This window comes from Oncorhynchus tshawytscha, linkage group LG23 (assembly GCF_018296145.1).
Source record: "Oncorhynchus tshawytscha isolate Ot180627B linkage group LG23, Otsh_v2.0, whole genome shotgun sequence".
Classification (NCBI taxonomy): Eukaryota; Metazoa; Chordata; class Actinopteri; order Salmoniformes; family Salmonidae; genus Oncorhynchus; species Oncorhynchus tshawytscha.
The window spans coordinates 14,652,470-14,678,256 of NC_056451.1; the positions used below are offsets into that span (position 1 = coordinate 14,652,470).

At 45.3% G+C, this 25,787-nt stretch overlaps 1 protein-coding gene across 3 annotated transcripts in view; it reads left to right on the forward strand.

Moving 5' to 3' along the window:
• The window catches only part of LOC112222853 (DENN domain-containing protein 4B), a 46,705-nt gene extending 21,236 nt beyond the window's left edge, over window positions 1-25,469 (forward strand). The window contains exons 2-27 of one of the 3 annotated variants that reach the window (XM_042304666.1): window positions 372-689; window positions 1,193-1,445; window positions 1,618-1,687; window positions 1,889-2,058; window positions 8,232-8,473; window positions 8,620-8,686; window positions 9,415-9,473; window positions 9,675-9,819; window positions 9,931-10,106; window positions 10,231-10,331; window positions 10,616-10,831; window positions 11,003-11,148; window positions 11,353-11,486; window positions 11,684-11,798; window positions 12,296-12,631; window positions 12,748-12,892; window positions 13,032-13,184; window positions 16,788-17,025; window positions 17,142-17,418; window positions 17,578-17,858; window positions 18,864-19,014; window positions 19,114-19,353; window positions 19,468-19,567; window positions 19,667-19,832; window positions 22,164-22,222; window positions 22,330-25,469. In XM_042304666.1, coding sequence (XP_042160600.1) covers window positions 391-689; window positions 1,193-1,445; window positions 1,618-1,687; window positions 1,889-2,058; window positions 8,232-8,473; window positions 8,620-8,686; window positions 9,415-9,473; window positions 9,675-9,819; window positions 9,931-10,106; window positions 10,231-10,331; window positions 10,616-10,831; window positions 11,003-11,148; window positions 11,353-11,486; window positions 11,684-11,798; window positions 12,296-12,631; window positions 12,748-12,892; window positions 13,032-13,184; window positions 16,788-17,025; window positions 17,142-17,418; window positions 17,578-17,858; window positions 18,864-19,014; window positions 19,114-19,353; window positions 19,468-19,567; window positions 19,667-19,832; window positions 22,164-22,222; window positions 22,330-22,475 — 4,485 coding nt within the window. In that variant the 5' untranslated portion in view covers window positions 372-390 and the 3' untranslated portion in view covers window positions 22,476-25,469. Of the gene's footprint in view, window positions 1-371; window positions 690-1,192; window positions 1,446-1,617; window positions 1,688-1,888; window positions 2,059-8,231; window positions 8,474-8,619; window positions 8,687-9,414; window positions 9,474-9,674; window positions 9,820-9,930; window positions 10,107-10,230; window positions 10,332-10,615; window positions 10,832-11,002; window positions 11,149-11,352; window positions 11,487-11,683; window positions 11,799-12,295; window positions 12,632-12,747; window positions 12,893-13,031; window positions 13,185-16,787; window positions 17,026-17,141; window positions 17,419-17,577; window positions 17,859-18,851; window positions 19,015-19,113; window positions 19,354-19,467; window positions 19,568-19,666; window positions 19,833-22,163; window positions 22,223-22,329 lie in introns of all 3 variants that reach the window. The other 2 variants (XM_042304665.1, XM_024385691.2) reach the window with 2 other exon arrangements.
• Window positions 25,470-25,787: the final 318 nt, after the last annotated feature.

The window sequence follows — 25,787 nt, forward strand, 5'->3', positions numbered from 1 at the left end:
TCAGCAGAATTTAGCAGCTTATTGTTGACCCTCAGACTACCTCTCAGACGGGTCATATCTGTATGAAATGCGAATGACTCAAGGCCTTTGAGTCAAAAATAAATATTTGTGTGGGACTGTGCGGCATCCACGTGCAGTGATATTGTTATCACTCTCCTGGTTGTTTATCTATTGCCAATGATGAGAACCAAATATTGTCAGTCTGAGTAATAAGGTTTTGTTTCTATAAGACTGTCGGAAGGAAGAAATCCATTCATCATCAACTGCTCAGCAGTATTGTTTACATAAGCAAGATCGCACAATCTCAATTTGGTTCCCCCTCTGTCTACTTCTCGCTCTCTTTTTCTCCCCCTCTCCCTCCCTCTCCACAGCAGTTGGCAGACAGGAGGCATGACAGAGGAGAAATGCCCCCAGCTAGTGGACTACTTTGTGGTGGCAGGGCTGGCTCCGGGGGGCTCGGACCCACTGGACGAAGAGGGCCAGCAGAGAGGGGGCCGGGTGGTGGAGCCGGTCATAGACCTGGCGGTGATCGCCCGGGGCTTGGGGGAGGAGGTGCCTGAGGGCTTCACCTGCATCGAGAAGACCCAGGGGGGCCACCCGGCCGAGCTGAGCACCGGACTCATCAACAACCCCCACATGTACCTGTGTTACCGCCGTGGGCATGACAAGCCACCCATCCTCGACCTCGGGTGAGACACTCCAGCAGTGATGAAAAAAATGATCATTCTATTCTAATGTGTGCTGGAGTCAGACATTAGCCACAGCATCAATTTAAAGCTATGCATGGTGCTTGGAGTTCACATACTGTAGCTAATGCATAACAATGCTTTGAGCTTGCATTATGCAATTATCGACATACTGCATGCTGTAACCATGTACGTGTGACCACGAAGGTTTTATTATATGCTATTGCTATGTAGCCCTGAACCGCCATAATCATTCAATTAAGCATGTCTGGCCAAGCCATACATGACTGCAAAATGTAATTGTATACATACCCATAGATTCTTTAATGGAAAGAGCTATGCACGTCACATGATACATTAATTCTGGACAAAGTGCAGGATGTCTTCTAAACAAGAAAAGAAAAGCTTTCCTTGAATGAGTGAGAGAAATTGGTTTCTGTTAACTGTATTACTAGTGACATTGACTGACTCATTGTCCTGACTCTGCCCCCTCCCCCGGTCCCCAGGGTGCTGTACGAGGGCAAAGAGGTGGTGAAGCAGGGCTGGTATGTGATCGAGACCACCCCCTACAGCCGCTCAGCCAGCCTGAGCTCCGGGGGGCCCGCCACCCACCGCACCTTCCTGACTTACCGCCGGGCCCCAGAGTCCCAGGCCCTCCACACCCTGGGGGTCACAGACATCTCCCTCCTGCTGCCCAGTAAGGGGGAGGTGGCCCCCCACACCTTCTGCCGGGTGGAGAAGAACCTCAACACTGGCATAGTGGGTTTGAAGCGCTCTGTTTTTCTACTGTTTTTTAAATTGATTTTTTAAACTTAATTCTTCATCTTTCTCCCTCCATCTCTCTCTCTCTCTCTCTCTCTCTCTCTCTCTCTCTCTCTCTCTCTCTCTCTCTCTCTCTCTCTCACTGTGCTTTGTTGTTTTGGCTCCACAGTGGGGTCCAGCCTTATACTTGTGCTACAAGAGAGCTGTAGCCAAAGCCAATGCCCTAGTCTATGAAGCAGGTGAGTGTAGACTGTTCCATTATGACGGTATCACAGCACTCATTCTGCTGTGTCGCGATATGTGACATTTTAAACAGGCCTATTGACCTACTTTTCACAATTTAAATACATTTAGAAGTAGAAAGATCTACCAAAAATGAAAGTCTCTCTGTAGTCACTAATCAAAATGGTACTTTTATTAAGCGTCTGTGTGTTTCCCAGGTCTGATCAGTCGGTATCCGGAAGCGGACGTGGAGTCGTTCCCCCTGCCAGAGTCTGTGCCTATGTTCTGTCTGCCCATGGGTGTGACGGTGGAGAGTTGGCCCCTCAACACCAAGTACCAGCTCCCTGTCTTCTCTACCTTCGTCCTCACTAGCGCCTGTGGCGACAAGGTGGGTCCGCCTACCTGCCTTCTTCTCACACACACTCTCCAACACTCTTAACACTGCGCAGTGGCTGAGCTATTGAGTCCATTGGGTTATGTGTTAAGCTGTGTAGGAATTTTCTCTAGATTATATCAGGTGAATGTATAATCTATTGTAGCTCGTTGCAAGTCACCGGTTCAGTCAATTTCAACAAATGACAATAACTTAAGATGTCATTATTTGTCAGACATTGAAATACTTCACCTCATCCATGATGTAACAGTGACAATCATAACGGTAATAGTAAAGTTTCCTAATTCATATTAAATCCAGACAACAAGCTAAAATAATTATAATAAAAGCCCCGTTTATTCCAAAATATAAATCATATCATCCTATTAGGATGTTCCCAGGATGAACCTGACCCCTTTCTTCAACTGTTTCCAGAACCTCCTCAGACCTATTTCAAGCCAAATCACCCCTGTACTCTTTCCCTGCACCATCATCTCCATCACCACCCTCTTCTCCTTTCCTTTCTCTGTTCCCTATATCCTTCCTTTTCTGCTCTTTCCTCTCAGCCTTGCTCTCAAGCCGTGTTTTCTTATCCCCTGCCTTGTCACCTGGGGGACCTGGCCATTCTTTTTCTAAGATAGATAACAAGTATTGTTTAACTGCAATAACAACAGAATACTAGTATAGCTACTAATTCTTGTTTAGTTGTACTACTGCTACTACTGGATTCGTTCTAAAATGGTTACGTTGAAGAGATGATAGTTTACTAAACAGAAGGATAGTACAGTAGAAACAACATTATAGTGCTGAAATAAACTCAGCAAAAAAATAAACGTCCTCTCACTGTCAACTGTATTTACTTTCAGAAAACTTAACGTGTAAATATTTGTATGAACATAAGATTCAACAACTGAGACATGAACTGAACAAGTTCCACAGACATGTGACTAACAGAAATGGAATAATGTGTCCCTGAACAAAGGAGTGGTCAAAATCAAAAGTTACAGTCAGTATCTGGTGTGGCCACCAGCTGCATTAAGTACTGCAGTGCATCTCCTCCTCATGGACTGCACCAGATTTGCCCGTTCTTGCTGTGAGATGTTACCCCACTCTTCCACCTAGGCACCTGCAAGGGAATGGCCCTAGGCCTCACCCTCCGATCCAACAGGTCCCAGAGGTGCTCAATGGGATTGAGATCCGGGCTCTTCACTGGCCATAGCAGAACACTGACATTCCTGTCTTGCAGGAAATCACGCACAGAATGAGCAGTATGGCTGGTGGCGTTGTCATGCTGGAGGGTCATGTCAGGATGAGCCTGCAGGAAGGGTACCACTTGAGTGAGGAGGATGTCTTCCCTGTAACGCACAGTGTTGAGATTGCCTGCAATGACAACAAGCTCAGTCCAATGATGCTGTGACACACCGCCCCAGACCATGACGGACCCTCCACCTCCAAATCGATCCCACTCCAGAGTACAGGCCTCCGTGTAACGCTCATTCCTTCCACGATAAATACGAATCCGACCATCACCCCTGGTGAGACAAAACCGCGACTTGTCAGTGAAGAGCACTTTTTGCCAGTCCTGTCTTGGCCAGCGACGGTGGGTTTGTGCCCATAGGCGACGTTGTTGCCGGTGATGTCTGGTGAGGACCTGCTTTACAACAGGCCTTCAAGCCCTCAGTCCAACCTCTCTCAGCCTATTGCGGACAGTCTGAGCACTGATGGAGGGTTTGTGCGTTCCTGGTGTAACTCTGGAAGTTGTTGTTGCCATCCTGTACTTGTCCCGCAGGTGTGATGTTCAGCTGTATCGATCCTGTGCAGGTGTTGTTACACGTGGTCTGCCATTGCGAGGTCGATCAGCTGTCTGTCCTGTCTCCCTGTAGCGCTGTCTTAGGCATCTCACAGTACGGACATTGCAATTTATTGCCCTGGCCACATCTGCAGTCCTCATGCCTCCATGCAGCATAGTTAAGGCACATTCACGCAGATGAGCAGGGACCCTGGGCGTCTTTCTTTGGTGTTTTTCAGAGTCAGTAGAAAGGTCTCTGTAGTGTCCTAAGTTTTCATAACTGTGACCTTAATTGCCTACCGACTGTAAGCTGTTAGTGTCTTAACGACCATTCCACAGGTGCAGGTTCATTCATTGTTTATGGTTCATTGAACAAGCATGGGAAACAGTGTTTAAACCCTTTACAATGAAGTTCTGTGAAGTTATTTGGATTTTTACAAATAATTTTTGAAGACAGGGTCCTGAAAAAGGGACATTTATTTTTTTGCTGAGTTTAGTCACTAAAGCTCACCTTTGATTGACCACCCTTTGTTTTTCCGTCTTTATCTGGACAAATCCTGGACTCGCCAAGCCATGTCCTCTAACAATCCCTCCATCTTGGCTAGGTATCTACCCTCTACTTCCAGTTTTCTGTCTCCATAGGATCTCCCTCTTTCTGATCTCTCTCCTCTTGTCCTCTAACCACTCCCTCTCGCTCTTGAACATTCTGTCACATTTCTGTTCAAAAAGACTTAGGTCCTGTTTTTTCCTCATGTGATCTCCCTCTGCCTTCTGAAGGTGCTCTACTGTTTGGGAGTCAGTGCAGGTTTCACTGTTTGGGAATCAGTGGCCGTCAGTGCAGGTTCCACTGTTTGGGAGTCAGTAGGCGTCAGTGCAGGTTGCACTGTTTGGGAGTCAGTAGGCGTCAGTGCAGGTTGCACTGTTTGGGAGTCAGTAGGCGTCAGTGCAGGTTGCACTGTTTGGGAGTCAGTAGGCGTCAGTGCAGGTTGCACTGTTTGGGAGTCAGTAGGCGTCAGTGCAGGTTGCACTGTTTGGGAGTCAGTAGGCGTCAGTGCAGGTTGCACTGTTTGGGAGTCAGTGGGCGTCAGTGCAGGTTTCACTGTTTGGGAGTCAGTGGGCGTCAGTGCAGGTTGCACTGTTTGGGAGTCAGTGCAGGTGCACTGTTTGGGAGTCAGTGGGCAGGTTTCACTGTTTGGGAGTCAGTAGGCGTCAGTGCAGGTTGCACTGTTTGGGAGTCAGTAGGCGTCAGTGCAGGTTGCACTGTTTGGGAGTCAGTAGGCGTCAGTGCAGGTTGCACTGTTTGGGAGTCAGTAGGCGTCAGTGCAGGTTCCACTGTTTGGGAGTCAGTAGGCGTCAGTGCAGGTTGCACTGTTTGGGAGTCAGTAGGCGTCAGTGCAGGTTCCACTGTTTGGGAGTCAGTAGGCGTCAGTGCAGGTTCCACTGTTTGGGAGTCAGTAGGCGTCAGTGCAGGTTCCACTGTTTGGGAGTCAGTAGGCGTCAGTGCAGGTTCCACTGTTTGGGAGTCAGTAGGCGTCAATGCATGTTTCACTGTTTGGGAGTCTGTGCCATCTCTCTCCTTTGTATGGATCTGTTAAGACAAAATTAAACTACTATAAGCCTATTTGGAAATTTAGCCGAGACCGCTTTCACATTTGCCTTCACTTGAAACGGAGCAGAAAAGCGAATCAGAAAATGCCAGTGTTTACCGAAGTTGGGCAGTGGTGTCTGGTCCTGGAATGACCTTCTGATGGCAGACAATTTTCTTGTCGTCCTGAAAAAAGAAAAGGTGTCCATATAATCATGCAAACAAGACCAATACATTGATCAAGAATGGTTAGCATATGGCAATAGGCTGTAGTGTTTTGGCAATATTTGATTTTAATTGTTTTTTAAATTCACAGTTATTGGCCTTCTTGGGCAGATAGATGCACTGCGTTAGCGATTCATTGCATTCCCCTCTGCCTTCTGTGGGTGTTCCACTGTTTGGGTCACAGAGTCAGTGCAAATGGAACAACACTTAGCCTATATGGAGAGTATAGCCAAGATCACTCTCACATTTGCCTTCACTTGAAACAGATCTGAAAAAATGGAATGCCAGTGCCATAATGAATGTATGGGCTGGTTTACCGAAATGGGCAGTGATGTCTGGTCCTGGATCTGCCTCTTTCATGGCAGACAGTTTTCTCATCTTCCTGAAAAAAGAAAAGGTTTCAATTATTATTATGACAAGAACATGACATGGATCAAGAATGATTTTCGTATGGCATGCGATTAAGAATTTCAGATTAGGTTAGCATGTTTTTAAAGCTTTTTTAAGCTTTTTTTTAACTCACAGTTATTGGCATTCTTTGAGGGATAGATGACACACTCCGTCCGCAAGTCATAACGTCCCTCTCTGCATTCTGAGAGTAGTCCACTTTTTGGGACACAGTCAGTGCCATCTCTCTTTTGTATGGATCTGTTAAGACAATGAAATAACTGTTTATTTCATTTCATGTTTACTGTAGATTGAAAGTTGAGGCGGAACCAGGTGTAAAAATTAATAAATAACAACTTTTCAGAAAATGTCAGTGTTCCTCCATACTGTATTAACCAATGAGGTATAAGGGCTGGTTTGTCCAAATTGGGCAGTGGCGTCTGATCCTGGATCTGCGCCTCTCACGCAGACAGATTTCTCATCCTCCTGAAAATATAATGTTTTATTACCATGAACATGACATGGATCAGGAATTATTTGCATATGGCATCAGATTAAGAAATCTAAGATAAGGCTATCGTGTTAAAACAACATATTCGTATGATTTTTAAAAAAAAATTTTTACTTACAGATCTTCCCCTTCGAGGGACACACTCACTACGTCCACAATTCATTATGTCCTTTTCTGCCTTCTGAGGGTGTTTCACTGTTTGGGTCACAGAGTCAGTGCCTTCTCTCCTTTGTATGGAAAAATTAAACAACTCTTAGCCAAGACCACTCTCAAATTTGCTTTCATTTGAAACAGAACTGAAAAAGTTTATTACAGAACGTCTGTGTTACTAATAAGTACAGTCTTATGTATTGGCTGGTTTACCAATGTAGGGCAGTGGCATCTATCCCTGGATCGACCTCTCGCACGGCTGACAGTTTTCTCTTCATCAGAAACTGCAGTTCTTCGGGACATGGATTTTTCACAAACTGACGATTTTGGAATATGATGTTCCATTGATTTTGTTTTGATATAGTAATCATCACTATGGTAACTCAGAACTCATCTGATTATGATTAGGGAATAGCGTCATGAGTGATGACATCACAATCACAAGGTATATCTCACTGATCATCCCCAAAGCCAACACCTAATTTGGCCGCCTTTCCTTCCAGTTCTCTGCTGCCAGTGCCTGGAACGAATTGCAAAAATAGCTGAAGTTGAAGACTTTTATTTCCCTCACCAACTTTAAACATCTGAGCAGCTAACCGATCACTGCAGCTGTACATAGTCCATCTGTAAATAGCCCACCCAATCTACCTACCTCATCCCCTTACTGTTTTTATTTTATTTACTTTTCTGCTCTTTTGCACACCAGTATCTCTACTTGCACATCATCATCTGCTCATTTATCACTCCAGTGTTAATCTGCTAAATTCTAATTATTCGCTCCTATGGCCTATTTATTGCCTACCTCCTCATGCCTTTTGCACACACTGTATATAGACTTTCTTTTCTCTACTGTGTCATTGACCTGTTTGTGTTATTGGCTTGTTTATTGTTTACTCCATGTGTAACTCTGTGTTGTTGTCTGTGTCACACTGCTTTGCTTTATCTTGGCCAGGTCGCAGTTGCAAATGAGAACTTGTTCTCAACTAGCCTACCTGGTTAAATAAAGGTGAAATATATATTTTTTAAATGACACCCCAGTGAGGAGTATGTTGCTAATTCTATGGTTGCGTCAACAAAAACTAATTCTAGAACCAAATGGGCTGAAGTATTTCTAATTCTACAAAATGCCATGACCTACAGTGGCTGACAAGGTTCACAAATACACACTCACAAAGAAATGCATATCAAGTGTGATATATGAACATTGACAAGTTCTAATGTTGATAAATGCCAACTATCTGTTGATTGAGTTGTGCGTAGTTATTTACCAATGCAGCTATTCAATATCATGCTTGCCTACTTAAATTACAAGTTTTAAATTGGCCCACTATATAGACTTTGTCTGCGACAGCAGCAAGAAGCTATAAAAACAACAAAAACATTGAGATGCAAATGACTCCAGTATGAACTCGCTCACAGTTTAATAATAAAAAAATCTATCTTGCATTTGCTAAATGCTAACTGTTCACACAGTTCAAAGCATCTAGCGTTAGCTGAATCCTTAGTTTTTAACATTCCCGTTTCTCCTCTTCCCGTCCCAGGTTTACGGTGCTGCCATCCAGTTCTATGAGGCGTTCCCACGGGAGTGCCTCTCGGAGCGGCAGAGCGTCCGTCTTGGCCTGGTGAGCGTGGTGGACCGGCGGCCTATCACCAACCGCACCCTGCAAGTGAAGAAGAGCGTGTGTGTTCTCTCCCACTGGCCCTTCTTCACCGTCTTCCAGAAGTTCCTCACCTTTGTCTACCGATACTCCATCTCCGGACCCCACGTGCTACCCCTCGAGAAGTCAGTGGCCCTTCATGGCAAATATCAGCAATGTGTCTTTATGAACCTAAACTGGCTGATCTAGTGGCTAATAAACCGTAGGCCTATTGGCTATTGATTCATGTTATGGTTGGTTGATTTATTAACAGGAACTCTGCTCTCTCCAGGCACATCTCCAGCTTCATGCACAACGTCCCGTTCCCTTCCCCTCAGCGGCCTCGCATCCTAGTGCAGGTAGGGACACCTGTCTTTAACTCAATTCACATTCTCTTATCTTTATTCCTTATGAACACATCAAAGCACTTGAAAGAATCAGAAAGGTGGAATGGAAAACCTTGCTAAGCATTGGTTTAGCTCAGGGCTATACAGAAGGCAGCATTAAAACTGCTAATTCAAGTAAGGCATAACTGTGATTATTAGTTGAGTCAGGTGTTTTAGTGCTAGTTTAGAACAAAAGCTTGCTTGCTCTGTGTGTGCTTGTATATGCCTGTGTGTGTGTTACAAGCGGAAACTCAGCTTGAGTTCTATTTGAACTTGACACCAGTAGCATTGTGGTGTTTCTCACTAAAGATTTGACTTCCTCCCCCACAGGAAATGGGTGTTGAATTAATTGATGGTTTCACTGGTTAGTGTGTGCAGATGGACAGGGTAAAAATAACACCCAATCAAAACAATCTCTAATTTACTGTGGATTTAAAATAATTTCACATCACTGAATGATCCTTCCGGCACTAGAAAGTAGAGACAGTTGTTTAAGTTGTTTGTGGTTTTCTCAAACTCAAATCGAGTCAAATGAGTCTTTTCAAACATGATTCCTTATGGCTTGTTTCAAATCAACATATATCAATTTGGTGAATGGTGGTCTATGAAATTGAAGCATGGCTGAACTTTCTTCCTTAGACCTGTAGATTATTGTCCACCATGTTGGTTTGTTACTGAAAAATGTGTGTGTGTCATTTCAGCTCTCCCCCTATGACAACCTTCTCCTCTGTCAGCCTGTCTCCTCCCCCTTACTGCTCAGGTCAGTACAGTAAATCTGCATTAGGTCGAGTCGCAATAAACTATGTGGTGGAATGCGTTATTTTGCGCTAGGAGCTATCACTCCAACAATGGCTTAGTTTCCCCTGAGGGATTTCTAGTATCATATTGAAGTGAATCCATGAAAACAATAATGAATTGATAAATAGGCTGTTATTTTCTGTCTGTTCTTTTCTGTCTGTAGTGGTGCTAGCTTTGTGAAGCTGCTGCAGAACCTGGGCCCTGAGAATGCCTGTGTCCTGCTGCTGGCCGTGCTGACGGAGCACAAACTACTGCTACACTCCCTCCGCCCCGACGTCCTCACCTCCGTCAGCGAGGCCCTGGTGTCTGTGAGTTACACACACACGCCAAACCTACACCCACGTATGCAATCACACACACAAAGACATATACGTACACACACACTCATTCCAATCAAAGAAAGCACTCTATCCCTCCAGATGACGTTCCCTCTGCGTTGGCACTGCCCGTACATCCCCCTGTGCCCGCTGCGGCTGGCAGACGTACTGTGTGCCCCCATGCCCTTCATCGTGGGCGTCCACTCCAGCTACTTTGACCTCTATGACCCCCCTACTGACGTGGTGTGTGTTGACCTGGACACCAACACCATCTTTCAGTGAGTACACTGACCTTGAAGGACCTGAACCAGGATGCAACTGATGGAAGAGGAAGCAACGAAACCAAACATATGCACGTTTGAAAGGATGAAATCCATAGTTTCGTTTTCTCTTCTCCTGCAGAGCAGAGGACAAGAAGCCGTTGTCATGGCGATCGCTACCAAGGAAGCATGGCAAGATGCTGGTGAATACCCTCACCAACTTGATGAAGACTCTGGAGAAAAGTGGGTGATGGCTGGAGACTCCATGCATGATATGCATTTTCTTCTCATCTCCCTTCTGTCAATCATTTTACATCATCTAGTCTACTTATTCTGAAGCCCATCTAGGGACCGATGCAGGAATATGAGTACAAGCTGAAACATATTGGTGCAATACATCTGACTCTTGATAATTCAATGTGCCAATCCTTTTTATCTTCATAATTTTATCTTTGTGCCTTTCTCCACCACTATCCCCATTTGCCTCACTTTTCCTCTCCCCCCCTCCCCACATTCCCCTCCATCAGTCTACACCACTGGCCAAGAGGAGGCCACCCTGGAGTTCCTGCTGACGGACTATGACCTGATCTATGGGCGTCAGAAGCAGCTGGAGCTGGAGATCCAGGAGGCCTTCCTGCGCTTCATGAGCTGCTTGCTGAGGGGCTACCGTGCCTACCTGCTGCCCATCACCCAGGCCCCCTCAGACAGGACCACCGACTGCAGCTCCCTCTTCAACCTGCAGGGTCAGTGGGGGGTGACTGCCTGTGTGTGACTCATAACTCACAAAACAATTTACACAAGTGTACACAAATATTATTTAACTTTCTAGCTGAGTACGTGTGTGTGGGTGTTTTACCGCACCTACGAAGCTAGTGTTTTAATGTGTGAAGTTAACCACTCCCTGGCTCTTGCAGGCTTCCTGAAGTCTCGTGAACGCAACCACCAGAAGTTCTACACCCAGCTGACCAGGACCCAGATGTTCACTCAGTTCATCGAAGAGTGCTCATTCGTCAGTGATCGCCATGCCTGTCTGGAGTTCTTCGACGAGTGTGTCCAGAAGGTCAAAATCACATCTTCGTGTTTTACAGGATGTTTAGTGATGCACCATATCTTATGGAAGCCTTTAGTGTGTTGATTCTAATACTGAAACCGGATGAGCCTTTTTGTATTTGCGCAGCTAATGGAAATGTGTGTGATCCATTCCTGCCCTCTATGTTGTCAATGTTTGTGTCTACCTGTGTATATATGTGGTGTGTGTAAGCAGTCAGATGTGGAGAAGCCTGAGGAGGTGCGTCTGATAGACCTGGACGAGGCCCACAGTGGGGAGCACACGGTCTTCATCATGCCCCCAGAGGAACCCCAGGAGCCAGACGGTTCAGAGTGCCCCACTCACTACAGGTAACACAGGCGCTACATATAGCAGGGTATGTGTTCACTAAGCTTCTCAGAGTAGGGCTGGGACTAGGATGAGTTTAATCTTTTAAATGATAAAGAATAAGAGGGTTGTACTGATTCTAGATGAGCACAAATAAGGGCCCCGGCACTTTATACTGTCTGATGCTGTGACCAGTGACGGCGTGTTTGTCTGTTTACAGCTATGAGACGTTCCCTGTGCTCTGCATGGATCTGTTTGACCAGCCTCAGGACCAGCTACGTGTCCCTACCAAGGGGAGTGCCCCCAGCAGCCCAGCCCCGCGACGGACTAAACAGGTACAGACCCCAACCGCCGCACCAGAGCCCCAATGCAACCCCACTGAAAGCCAACAACCCCAGTGGATCCACTTTATCAAAACCACTAGGAACTATACAATAATAAGAGGCTGACTCACGCTGTTTAATTTCAATCTTTATTATTTTATTAAGAGCATTACCCTGCCAGCAAATCAAAATGTATTAGCATCAATCAACTTGATCTGTTCGAGACTCCCCAGTTAGCTTTATGATAACCCAGTTTTCCACAGCTAAAGAGGGAACATGCTTCACTGTTTTTCTGTGCCATTTGAATTTAATGAGCATTCATATTTCATTCTTCATTCAATATTTAAAAGCAGAAGCACAGTGGCGGCTGTGTATTTTGGGTGAATACCCCAAGCACCCTTCAGGGTTGTTAAGTTTGCCTTCTAGGACACATAGGAACCACATTATTACATCTTTAGTAAATCTAGATTGGATGACCTAACTCCCCTGTATCCCCCTCTCTCCTTTAGGAGATTAAGCTGGCACAGAAGCGGGCACAGATATACTCGGCAGTGCCCGACATGTGGTCCAAATGCCTGCTGGGCCACTGCTATGGGCTGTGGTTCATATACCTGCCCACCTTTGTGCGGGCGGAGAGTGCCAAGGTGCGTGCCTTGCAAACGGCATATGAGGTGCTCAAGCACATGGAGACCAGGAAGGTGGTACTACCAGATGAGGTGTGTTACAGGATCCTGATGCAGCTGTGTGGGCAGTACGGGCAGCCTGTGCTCGCTGTTAGGGTACTTCTGGAGATGAAGAAAGCTGGGATCACACCCAACACCATCACCTATGCATACTACAACAAGGTGAGACATTATTTACTTCAATTAAAAGTTGAACCCCGTCTGTGATCTCATCTGTAAGTGTTTGTATTTTTTTTTCTCCATATTGACTCACCTCTGGCTCGGCCCACTCTCCTCAGGCAGTGCTGGAGAGCAAGTGGCCCTCTACCAATCAGGGTGGCCGTCTACGCTGGGCCAAGTTGCGCAACGTTCTGATGGCCGTGGCGCAGTTCAGACAGCCAGTCAGACAATGGCAGAAAAGTGGTTCAGTAGGCTCGCGGACAGGTCAGGACATTATTTATTTATTTTTTACTATTGTTTGTAACAAAAATTGTCATTGGTTTTAGTGGCCTTTTTTAATGGTTTAAAAAAAACATTATATATGTAAAAACAGAGGTGAAACATGTTTTGTCTTTTTAAAAAGATACAATGGACAGTAACCAACGATCCCGCCCACAATCTAACCTGATTCGTCAGTCCAGCTGGAGCGGCCTTAGTGAAAGCTCCAGCCACGAATCGCTGACGGGGTCTATGGTGAAGAGCAACAGCCTGAGCAGCATGAGAGGCTCAACAGACAGTGAGTGATGGATATCTATTATATAGAAATAGCACTGTCATTGGAATGTTATACACTGCTCAAAAAAATAAAGGGAACACTTAAACAACACAATGTAACTCCAAGTCAATCACACTTCTGTGAAATCAAACTGTCCACTTAGGAAGCAACACTGACTGACAATACATTTCACATGCTGTTGTGCAAATGGAATAGACAACAGGTGGAAATTATAGGCATTTAGCAAGACACCCCCAATAAAGGAGTGGTTCTGCAGGTGGTGACCAGACCACTTCTCAGTTCCTATGCTTCCTGGCTGATGTTTTGGTCACTTTTGAATGCTGCCGGTGCTTTCACTCTAGTGGTAGCATGAGACGGAGTCTACAACCCACACAAGTGGCTCAGGTAGTGCAGCTCATCCAGGATGGCACATCAATGCGAGCTGTGGCAATGAGGTTTGCTGTGTCTGTCAGCGTAGTGTCCAGAGCATGGAGGCGCTACCAGGAGACAGGCCAGTACATCAGGAGACGTGGAGGAGGCCGTAGGAGGGCAACACCCCAGCAGCAGGACCGCTACCTCCGCCTTTGTGCAAGGAGGAGCAGGAGGAGCACTGCCAGAGCCCTGAAAAATGACCTCCAGCAGGCCACAAATGTGCATGTTTGCTCAAACGGTCAGAAACAGACTCCATGAGGGTGGTATGAGGGTCCTACGTCCACAGGTGGGGGTTGTGCTTACAGCCCAACACCGTGCAGGACGTTTGGCTTTTGCCAGAGAACACCAAGATTGGCAAATTCGCCACTGGTGCCCTGTGCTCTTCACAGATAAAAGCAGGTTCACACTGAGCACGTGACAGAGTCTGGAGACGCCGTGGAGAATGTTCTGCTGCCTGCAACATCCTCCAGCATGACCGGTTTGGCGGTGGGTCAGTCATAGTGTGGGGTGGCATTTCTTTGGGGGGCCGCACAGTCCTCCATGTGCTCGCCAGAGGTAGCCTGACTACCATTAGGTACCGAGATGAGATCCTCAGACCCCTTGTGAGACCATATGCTGGTGCGGTTGGCCCTGGGTTCCTCCTAATGCAAGACAATGCTAGACCTCAGGTGGCTGGAGTGTGTCAGCAGTTCCTGCAAGAGGAAGGCATTGATGCTATGGACTGGCCCGCCCGTTCCCCAGACCTGAATCCAATTGAGCATATCTGGGACATCATGTCTCGCACCATCCACCAATGCCACGTTGCACCACAGACTGTCCAGGAGTTGGCGGATGCTTTAGTCCAGGTCTGGGAGGAGATCCCTCAGGAGACCATCTGCCACCTCATCAGGAGCATGCCCAGGCGTTGTAGGGAGGTCATACAGGCACGTGGAGGCCACACACACTACTGAGCCACATTTTGACTTGTTTTAAGGACATTACATCAAAGTTGGATCAGCCTGTAGTATGGTTTTCCACTTTAATTTTGAGTGTGACTCCAAATCCAGACCTCCATGGGTTGATACATTTGATTTCCATTGATAATTTTTGTGTGATTCTGTTGTCAGCACATTCAAATATGTAAAGAAAAAAGTATTTAATAAGAATATTTCATTCATTCAGATCTAGGATGTGTTATTTTAGTGTTCCCTTTATTTTTTTGAGCAGTGTATAATGGCATTGAGGAGTACACCGACTCAGTCACCAGCTTCATCAACGTCATCCCCACAGTGACCATATGTACATATCCCAGCCAGAAGCCATGGATTTACAGGCAACATCTGCACCGAGTTAAATGCAGCCTTTTTCAAGGAGCAGGACACTAATCCGGATGCTTATAAGAAATCCCCCTATGCCCTCAGACGAACCATCAAACAGGCAAAGCAACAATACAGGATAAAGATTGAATCCTACTACACCAGCTCTGACGCTCGTTGGATATGGCAGGGCTGGCAAACTATTACAAACTACAAAGGGAAACCCAGCCGCGAGCTGCCCAATGGCGCGAGCCTACCAAATGGGCTAAATGCCTTTCATGCTCACTTCAAAGCAAAAAACACTGGAGCATGCATGAGAGCACCAGCTTTTCCAGACGACTGTGTGATAACACTCTCCGTAGCCAATGTGAGCAAGACCTTTAAACGGGTCAACATTCACAAGGCCTTTGGGCCATATGGATTACCAGGACGTGTACTCAACGCATGCACGGACCAACTGGCAAGTGTCTTGATTTACATTTTCAACCTCTCCATGACCAAGTCTGTAATACCTACATGTTTCAAGCAGATCACCATAGTCCCTGTGCCCAAGAACACGACGTTAACCTGCCTAAATGACTTCCGCCCCGTAGCACTGACATCGGTAGCCATGAAGTACTTTGAAAGGCTGGTCATGGCTTACATCAACACCATCATCCTGGAAACCTTAGACCCACTCAAATTTGCATACTGACCCATCCGATCCACAGACAATGCAATCTCAGTTGCACTCCACACTGCCATTTCCCACCTGGACAAAAGGAACACATGTGAGAATGCTGTTCATTGACTACAGCTCAGCGTTCAACACCATAGTTCCCATAAAGCTCATCACTAAGCTAAGGACCCTGGGACTAAACACCTTCCTCTGCAACTGGATCCTGGACTTCCTGACAGGCCGCCCCCAGGTGGTAAGGGTAGGCAACAACACATCTGCCACGCTGATCCTCAACACGGGGGCCGCTCAGGGGTGCATGCTTAGTCCCCTCCTGTACTCCCCGTTCACCCACAACTGCATGGCCAAGCACAAATCCAACACCATCATTAAGTTTGCTGATGACACAACAGTGGTAGGCCTGATCACCAACAGTGATGAAACAGCCTATAGGGAGAAGGTGACAGACATGGCAGTGTGTGTGTGTGAGCAAGACATAGGAGCTGATCGTGGACTACAGGAAAAGGAGGGCATAACACTCCCCTGTTGACATCGACGGGGCTGTAGTGGAGCAGGTCGAGAGTTTCAAGTTCCTTGGTGTCCACACCACCAACAAACTATCATGGTCGAAACACACCAAGACAGTCGTGAAAAGGGCATGACACCGCCTTTTCCCCCTAAGCAAACAGTGTCAGAGGAAGGCCCAAAAAATGGTCGAAGACTCCAGTTACCCAAGTCAAAGACTGTTCTCTCTGCTACCACATGGCAAGCGGTACCAGAGCACCAAGTCTAGGTCCAAAAACATCCTTAACAGCTTCTACCCCCAAGCTATAAGACTGCTGAACAATTAATCAAATGGCCACTCTGACTATTTCCATTGACACCCCCACTCCCCCTTTGTTTTTACACTGTCTATTCGCTGTTTATTATCTACGCATAGTCACTTTACCAGGATCTACATGTACAAATTACCTCGACTAACCTGTACCCCCGCACATTGACTCGGTACCGGTACCCCAATATATATAGCCTCGTTATTGTTATTTTATTGTTACTTTATTTAGTAAATAATTTCTTAACTCTATTTCTTTAACTACATTGTTGGTTAAGGGCTTTCGAGTAAGCATTTCACGGTATTTTGTTGTATTTGGCGCATTGGATTTGGTTTAGTGTAACACAACACTCTCATCAAACAGCTGTGTCTGTTTGGGAACCACCCTCCTAACAATTTCCACCCCACAGAGTCTAAGCTCTCAATGAAGGCGGTGCTCCGGAACGCAGGTGCCAATGGCTGCAGCGATCCCGCCTCCCGTAAACCCCCCGTGGGGCCACGAGACACCTCCACCCCTTCTCCCTTTCCCCCTGGTGGTGTCCTGGTGCGCCGCGACCAGGTGTGCCTGTCCACCTTCTACAAAGACTGTGCCGAGATGGCCAACTCTGACCCTGACTGCAGCTGCCAGCCTGGGGAGAGAGATGGCAGGTGAGGGAGTGGAGAAGCTGGGACTGATATGTTCTGGTATGTTTTTGGATTACAGTTTGAATATCGCTTTGATATACTATAAGAGTATATCTCCCATTCCTCTGTTCTCAATGTAGGCCACCTGGGCCTAGAGACACTGTGAGCCGCAAGGTCGTGGACGAGAACTACAACAATGTGTCACCACGGAGTCGGGGCAGCCTGACGGGGAAACTGCAGCAGCTGCTCACGCCTACTCGCCATCGAGTCTCGGGGCGGCGGGCCGCCAGTGTAGACGCCCGGCGCTCGGGGGGAGAAAACGGGCCTGTGAGCCGGGTGTCAGAACAGAGACAGTCCCGAAAGGTGGCTGAGAGCCTACTGAAGGCTAAGGAGAGGCTCTACAATGCTACTTCTGAGGTGAGGGGACAACATGTGGGTTGTTGTAGCTTATAGTGTAACTACACTGTATTGGCCATCTGATTTAGTTTACTGTGGTAAAATGCATTTGTAGATGTAGGGAGAGTTATCAAACCTGTCAAAACATGCTTAATGTTCCACCATCCTTTTCCTCTGTAGAGTTCTCTGTCGGTGGGGAGTGACGTTGACCTCCCTGACACCACCAATTTGGCCTTTCCTCTCCGCAAGTCCTGGGACACCAACCAAGAGGGAGCGGGACTACAGGTGTTGATGTCGAGCTGCTCCCTGTGTCGGAGCTGTAACTCCCTGGTCTATGATGAGGAGATAATGGCCGGGTGGACGTCTGACGACTCCAACCTCAACTCCAGCTGTCCCTTCTGCTCGACCACCTTCGTCCCCCTTCTCAACGCTGAGATCTGTGTCCTAGGACCCATCAGCAGGTAGGACTACTCCTCTCATCATAACATCACCCTAACATTTGTGTGTGTCCCAAATGGCACCCTATTCCCTATATAGTGCACTACTTTTGACCAGGGCCCGTAGAAGTCAAAATCCCTTCATTTTGACTCCTATTCTTATTCAATCTGTCTATTCAGGGCCATGTACAGTCCTCACCTTATGTATTTGGAAAGTGAAGCTACAGTTTTACTGTCTAAATACAAATGGTGAGGACTGTGTAATGTGTTTATTTTTATTTTTATTTTACCTTTATTTTACTAGGCAAGTCAGTTAAGAACAAATTCTTATTTTCAATGACGGCCTAGGAACATTGGGTTAACTGCCTGTTCGGGGGCAGAACGACAGATTTGTACCTTGTCAGCTCAGGGATTTTTTGCAACCTTTCGGTTACTAGTCCAACGCTCTAACCACTAGGCTACCCTGCTGCCCCAAAGGTGAGGGCTGTGTCATGTATGGTGAGGGCTGTGTCATGTATGGTGAGGGCTGTGTCATGTATGGTGAGGGCTGTGTCATGTATGGTGAGGGCTGTGTCATGTATGGTGAGGGCTGTGTCATGTATGGTGAGGGCTGTGTCATGTATGGTGAGGGCTGTGTCATGTATGGTGAGGGCTGTGTCATGTATGGTGAGGGCTGTGTCATGTATGGTGAGGGCTGTGTCATGTATGGTGAGGGCTGTGTCATGTATGGAGAGGACTGTGTCATGTATGGAGAGGGCTGTGTCATGTATGGAGAGGACTGTGTCATGTATGGTGAGGGCTGTGTGATGTATGGTGAGGGCTGTGTGATGTATGGTGAGGGCTGTGTGATGTATGGTGAGGGCTGTGTCATGTATGGAGAGGACTGTGTCATGTATGGTGAGGGCTGTGTCATGTATGGAGAGGACTGTGTCATGTATGGTGAGGACTGTATGATTCTTAAACTGAATGAACGTTAAACTTTTTTATCACCCAATCCTTTCATTTTGACTAACAAAGCACTCACCACAGCCTGGAACGTACCAACTGGAACACGGAGGAGGAGGTGGAGAGTGCAGCCAAGCCCCCTGGTGGCCAGGAGGCCATCCTGGGTCACAACGGTGTGAGTGAGGACTCCAGTTCTGAGACCAGCAGTTATTCTGAGAGCAGCAGCGCTACCATGGTACTCTACCAACACTGGTTTATTTCTCATCTTTATCTGTTGGCTTCTGGGAAATATTCAGTCTTGCTATAACCACAGTTAATGTGTTATTGACTCCAGGGTTCATCGGTGGGCGAGTCTCCCCAGGTGACGGTGGCCTACCTGAGCCCATTGGTGCTGCGCAAGGAGCTTGAGAGCCTGCTGGAGAACGAGGGCGAGGCGGTGCTGGCACAGGGCCAGCTCCTGGACAGCCACTCCATCATCTTCTGGAACCTAGTGTGGTACTTCCATCGCCTGGGCCTGCCCAGCAACCTGCTGCAGCTGGTTCGCTCCTCACCGCTGGCCAACCAACTAGCACAGGTAACTCTGCTCCCAGGCTTCTCTTGGGGCCTAGTGATGAATTATTAGCATTAGTATATTACAATACATAATGTCCTCATTCTAATGTTGAGCTCCTGTCTGTGTGTATGTCAGACTTCAGAGAACTCAGCAGTGAGGGTGAGGCTGCTGTGGGACACACTGACCCCTGACACAGACCACTGGCCCCCCCTCTACATCCTGTGGAGGATACACAGTAAGATACACACGTTATTCACAAGGAAATACTCAGATGATACAGGTTAAGATCCTTTCATGAATTACATATCTCTCTCTTTCTCTCTCCCTCTTTCAGGTGGCGTACCCATGCGGAACCACAGCTGGCGGAGGCACAACCACCCCTTCACCCTGGCCTTCCTGGAGGAAGTGCTGCGCTGGGTCGGCATGAACGAGATACACAAGGGAATCACCCTCTTCCTGGAAACCATTGCTAAGCAACCAGGCACGCCCAAGATACAAAGGTGAGTTCAGGAAATGGCCTCTGAATCATCAGTTGTTGATTACATTTTTTCGTTTGTGTGAGTAATAGTGTCTTCAGAAATTATTCACACCCCTTGACTTTTTCAACGTTTTGTTGTACAAAACGTTAAATGGATGAAATTTAAAAAAAATTGTAACTGCCCTACACACAATTCCACATAATGTCAAAGTTTTTCGAAAATTCGACAAATGAATTAAAAATGAAAAGCTGAAATGTCTTCAGTCAATAAGTATTCAATCCCTTTGTTATGGCAAGCCTAAATATACTGAACAAAAAATAAACACAACATGTAAAGTGTTGGTCCCATGTTTCATGAGCTGAAATAAACCATCCCAGATATTATCTATATGCACAAAAGCAAATTTCTCTAAAATGTTGAGCACAAATTTGTTTATATCCCTGTTATTGAGCATTTCTCCTTTGACAAGATATGCCACACCTGTCAGGTGGAAAGACTATCAAGAAGCTGATTAAACAGCATAATCACTACACAGGTGCACCTTGTGCCCAGGACAATGAAAGGCCACTCTAAACTGTGCCGTTGTCACACAACACAATGCCGCAGATGTCTCAAGTTTTGAGAGAGGGTGCAATTGGTATGCTGACTGCAGGAATGTCCACTGTTGCCAGAGAATTGAATGTTAATTTCTTTACCATTAGCTGGCTCCAACATCGTTTTAGAGAATTTGGCAGTACGTCCAACCGGCCTCACAACCGCAGACCACATGTAATCACTCCTGCCCAGGACCTCCACATCCAACTTCTGAGGAGTATTTCTGTCTGTAATAAAGCCCTTTTGTCGGGAAAAACTCATTCTGATTGGCTGGGCCTAGCTCCCCAGTGGGTGGGCCTATCTATAAATTAGGGCCTAATTTATTTATTTCAATTGACTGATTTCCTTATATGAACTGTAACTCAGTAAAATCATTGAAATTGTTGCATGTTGTGTTTATACAGGCTAATAAGTTCATGAGTAAAAATGTTGAATGAATAGTGTTTAACATGATTTTTGGTACCTCATCTCTGTACCCCACACATACTGTAAGGTCCCTCAGTTGAGCAGTGAATTTTAAACACAGATTAAACAACAAAGACCAGGGAGGTGTTGCAATGCCTCGCAAAGAAGGGCTCCTATTGGTAGATGGGTAAATATTTAAAATATGACATTGAATATCCTTGATGAAGTTAATAATTACACTTTGGAAGGTGTATCAGTAAACCCAGTCACCACAAAGATACAGGCGTCCTCTCTAACTCAGTTGTCAGAGAGAAAGGAAACCACTCAGGGATTTTCCCATGAGGCCAATGGTGACTTTAAAACAGTTTGAGTTTAATGGCTGTGATAGGAAAAAACAGAGAATGGATCAACAACATTGTAGTTACTGTGCAATATTAACCTAATTGACAGAGTGAAAAGAAAGAAGTTTGTACATAATACAAATATTCCAAAACATGCATCCTATTTGCAACAAGGCACTAAAGTAATACTGCAAAAAATGTGGCAAAGCAGTTCACTTTTGTATTGAATACAAAGTGTTATGTTTGAGGCAACTCCAATACAACACATTACTGAGTACCACTCTCCATATTTTCAAGCATAGTGGTGGCTGCATCATGTTGTGGGTATGCTTGTAATCATTAAGGACTGGGGAGTTTTTCAGGATAAAAAATAAATGGAATGGAGCTAAGCACAGAGGAAAACCTGGTTGTCTGCTTTTCACCAGACACTGGGAGAGGAATTCACCTTTCAGCCGGATAATAACCTAAAACACAAGGCCAAATATACACTGGAGTTGTTTACCAAGAAGACAGTGAATGTTCTTGAGTGGCCGAGTTAGTTTTGACTTAAATCTACTTGAAAATCTATGGCAAGACCTGAAAATGGTTGTCTAGCAATGATCAGCGAACTTAACAGATCTTGAAGAATTTTGAAAAGAATGAGCAAATGTTGCACAATCCAGGTGTGGAAAGCGCTTTGAGATTTACCTAGAAAGACTCATAGCTGTAATCGCTGCCAAAAATGCTTCTACACAGTATTGACTCAGGGGCATGAATACTTATGAAAATGAGATTTCTGTATTTAATTTTCAATATATTGGCAAACATTTCTAAACATGGTTTCAGTTTGTCATTATTGGGTATTGTGTGTAGATGGGTGAAAAAAATCAATTTAATCCATTTTGACTTCAGGCTGTAACACAACATAATGTGGAATAAGTCGAGGGGTATGAATACTCTACTTTGTCAAGGCAATGTTTTGGTTATGTGATTGCACAATTGTGATCGATAGTACTTTGTGTTGTTTGTCCAGGAGTCTGTACAGAGAGATGCTCTTCCTCACACTGGCTGCCATGGGTAGAGATCACGTTGGTAAGCAGCCTTTTTAAGACACTTTAAACACAGTTGGAGTACTAGAACTTCAGTATAGTTTCAGACCAACCAGGCTTATTGCTTACAGCACTTTCTCTGTCTTTTAGCTGCGTTTGATAAGAAATACAAGGCTGCGTACCAACGGCTGAGTGGCTCCTTGGGGCGCGGGGAGCTCCGCAGGAAGCGAGCCCAGCCACCTAGCCCCAAGGCTGTGGACTGCAGACGGAGCTTCCTGCTGCCCCTCGAGTGCTGATACCACCTCTAGCCTGCAGCCTCCACCCACTCCAATCCAGATCCACCCCCATCGCTGCTGCCTCCGCTCCCTTGGAACACTGATACCCAGCTGCCAAGAAGAGTAGATGAGAAAAGCTAGATAGAAAACAACAGACAGAAAATTCTGCCTTCACCTTTCACTTTGGACTTATTTGCTGTGCTGCCCCTAGCACAGCCTGGCCACACTATAAAAGCCCCCCAACTGTGCAACTGTACCTCACTGTCCTTGTTTGTGTGAACCAGATATCTACATTTGACCTTCAATTCATTTTCATTGTGCAACTGGACTTTGGACCGCTTCCTCAACAACTAAACACAACCCTCTCGGCCGATAGTTTAGCTACAGGGATTATTGGACCTGGTACTGTACATACAACCCAGCCCCCTTGGACTTTGCTCATTGCTCGTATATACATGGTCTCTGCCTCACCAATATAACTCATACTGGTTTGTAGGTCATAAACCATGCATTTCATATGTATGCAATTTGTAAGGAATATTACCGACCTGCAATCTATGCATTCAATTTGAACATATTCTATAACTTGCATTGCTTTGCTTTCAGACAGAAAATCTCATAAGAGTGGGAGATGTCTAGTGATTCTTGATGTGATGGGAAGTGCCAATATCATCGAACTGTAACACATACTTTACATTGCAAGGGTACATGCCAATCACTCAGTCAGTCAAAACTTTTAGGCATTTCATGCCTCTCTTGCTATTTTTCACTCTCTGGAAAGAATTCTGTCAACTGGACATTGGTGGTAAAGTCTAACATTGGGATGAGACCACTTCAAGTCTCAGCCAATCCAAACGAGGATGTTTACTCTGGGAGAGGGGGTTGTTGATTATTGACTTAGGGAGGAATATGTCAACTCTGGGAGAGAATTATGTCAACTAAAAAAGGATGTTGACTGGGAAAGGATGATGTCAAACCTGGGAGAGGATGATGTCAAACCTGGGAGAGGATGATGTCAACTCCGGAAAAGATATCAACTCTGGGAAAGGATGATGTCAACTCTGGGAGAGGATTATGTCAAACCTGCGAGGGGATGATGTCAACTCTGGGAAAGGAGGATGTCGACTGGGAAAGGATGTTGTTTCCTATTGATTTTAGGAGATGAGGATGTTAACTCGGTTTTGGGAGCAGATGGTAGCAGTGTGGATCAGCAATGTAATGGTTTGATCGCTATCACTATGGTTTCCTTAGTGTGTGTGCTTTCCAGCTCATGGTGTGGAATGGAGCTATGGTCAAACTTTGGGTAAGGCAGGAAATAGCCTATGTAGAATCACCAGAAAATGCTAACATCCAGTTTTCAGGGATACAGTATTTTCGGAACTGGGAACTCTGCACAGGCATCTCTATGCCTGCAACATTATGTTAGGCAGGAAGTGGAGGGAGGGTGTGACTGGGAACAGACATTGACAGTCAAGGATAATCCACAAGTCACAACCAGGAAGGACTTTTCATACACGGACACACATACATATCACATACAAGATTTATCAGTTGTATTGTGTTTTTAATTCCCTGTACTGTTCTTGTGAATTTGAAGTGTGATTGGGGGTTCTCAGTTCAAGAACTGATGGTCAGTGATCGAGGTATTTGTACCAGAAAAGTTTCTGACAGAAGAAAAAAATATAAACGTGTGGAAGGGGGATTTATTATGATATGTACGATGTCATGTGTTTTCTCACGTTTTATGCTTATTTACCTCATCTCTCACCTCTTTTCCCATGTTAAACGGGAGTGATTTGTCTGGGAGGATGGTCAAGGAATGACTGTGATGGATCTTTAGTCACACATCACCAATTTTTCATTTACCACACAGTTATTCACCACACATTTAGGCAGTATGTTATGAATTGTTGGCAGAGATTAAAGAACTTCAGAAGATCCACTTGAGTGGAAGGATTTAAAGAGAGGAAGGTACTTCACCGTGGAACCCATACTTACCTACTAGCTTCTTGTTTCCATGTACAATACCTGTGAGGCCTTCCCCTTATATTTTAACCCTTTATTTGTTCAGCTTTGTATATGAAAGCATATCAATTGCACAATGGATTTTTCATTTTCTTTCAATTTCATGTCACACTGTTAAATGCCTCTGTTACCGTCATACCTTGTTTTTGTTCTTGCAGTGTTATATAGCAGCGTCACGAGAGAATACCTTGTGTTCTGCCTAATTACAACTAGGGATGTGAAGTTGTATGGAGAACAATTTTCATATCTCATATTTTAGTCTTAACCTTAGGGTGAGATATTTCAGATGGCACTGATATCATTGTGTGATATTGTACCCATATATCATTAAAGTACAAGAGAGACATTGTTTGCACACAGCCATCCAGTCAACAGGGATATACAGACTGGAGCGAAGCATTGAGCATTCTCAACCAGTAGAGGGCAGTAGGGCACACAGAGTCCAGTTCTAGCCATTGGCAGTGGAATTGGGCTTGAACAGGTTAAGACAACCCTGGTCTTGGAATTGACATGTCTTTAGTAATAACATGGTGGGAACCTGTTTATTCAAATGACCGATCAGTGGTCATAACGTAAAGGAGACCCAAGACGGAATGCTGTTTAAAAGCTAAGACTGAGTTATCATCAGCGTCTCAAATTACACCCTATTTGGCTCTGGTCAAAAGTAGTGAACTGTATGGCTAGTAGTAGGTTGATAAAATGGTTTATAATTTAAGATTTCCCAGCCCAGAATTAGATTTAAAAAATAATGCAGGTAGATTTGTTCCCCAACGTAGGCAATGTTACATTTATGGCTGCTATTTCAATGCATCTGACTGCAAGTGAATATAAGGGACATTTATATTGTCTGTTCTTTTATTGGTCAAGTGAGCAAAGGAATGAAGGAGATCTGTATTTAAAATATATTGTGTTTGCTGTTGTAATTTATATGGATGTGACTTCAGTTGTAAATGTCTTGTTTTATAGAAGAAAATACACAGATTCCCCAAAGCTCAGTTTTCTTGTGATTTAATGTACATTATGATTTTCTCTATGCCTAACCGTAGTATTAGAGCTGCTCTAAATTACATCCCCAAATAGTATTCTCTGATTCATCTTTGAAAAGCTTTCAGGCAAGATAAAGCCGCAAATATTGTTTATTTGTGTGTATATTACAAAAATGTGTGTGTATATGTATGTATGTATATATATATATATATATATATAAACACACACACAGTGAGGGGAAAAAAGTATTTGATCCCCTGCTAATTTTGTACGTTTGCCCACTGACAAAGAAATTATCAGTCTATAATTTTAATGGTAGGT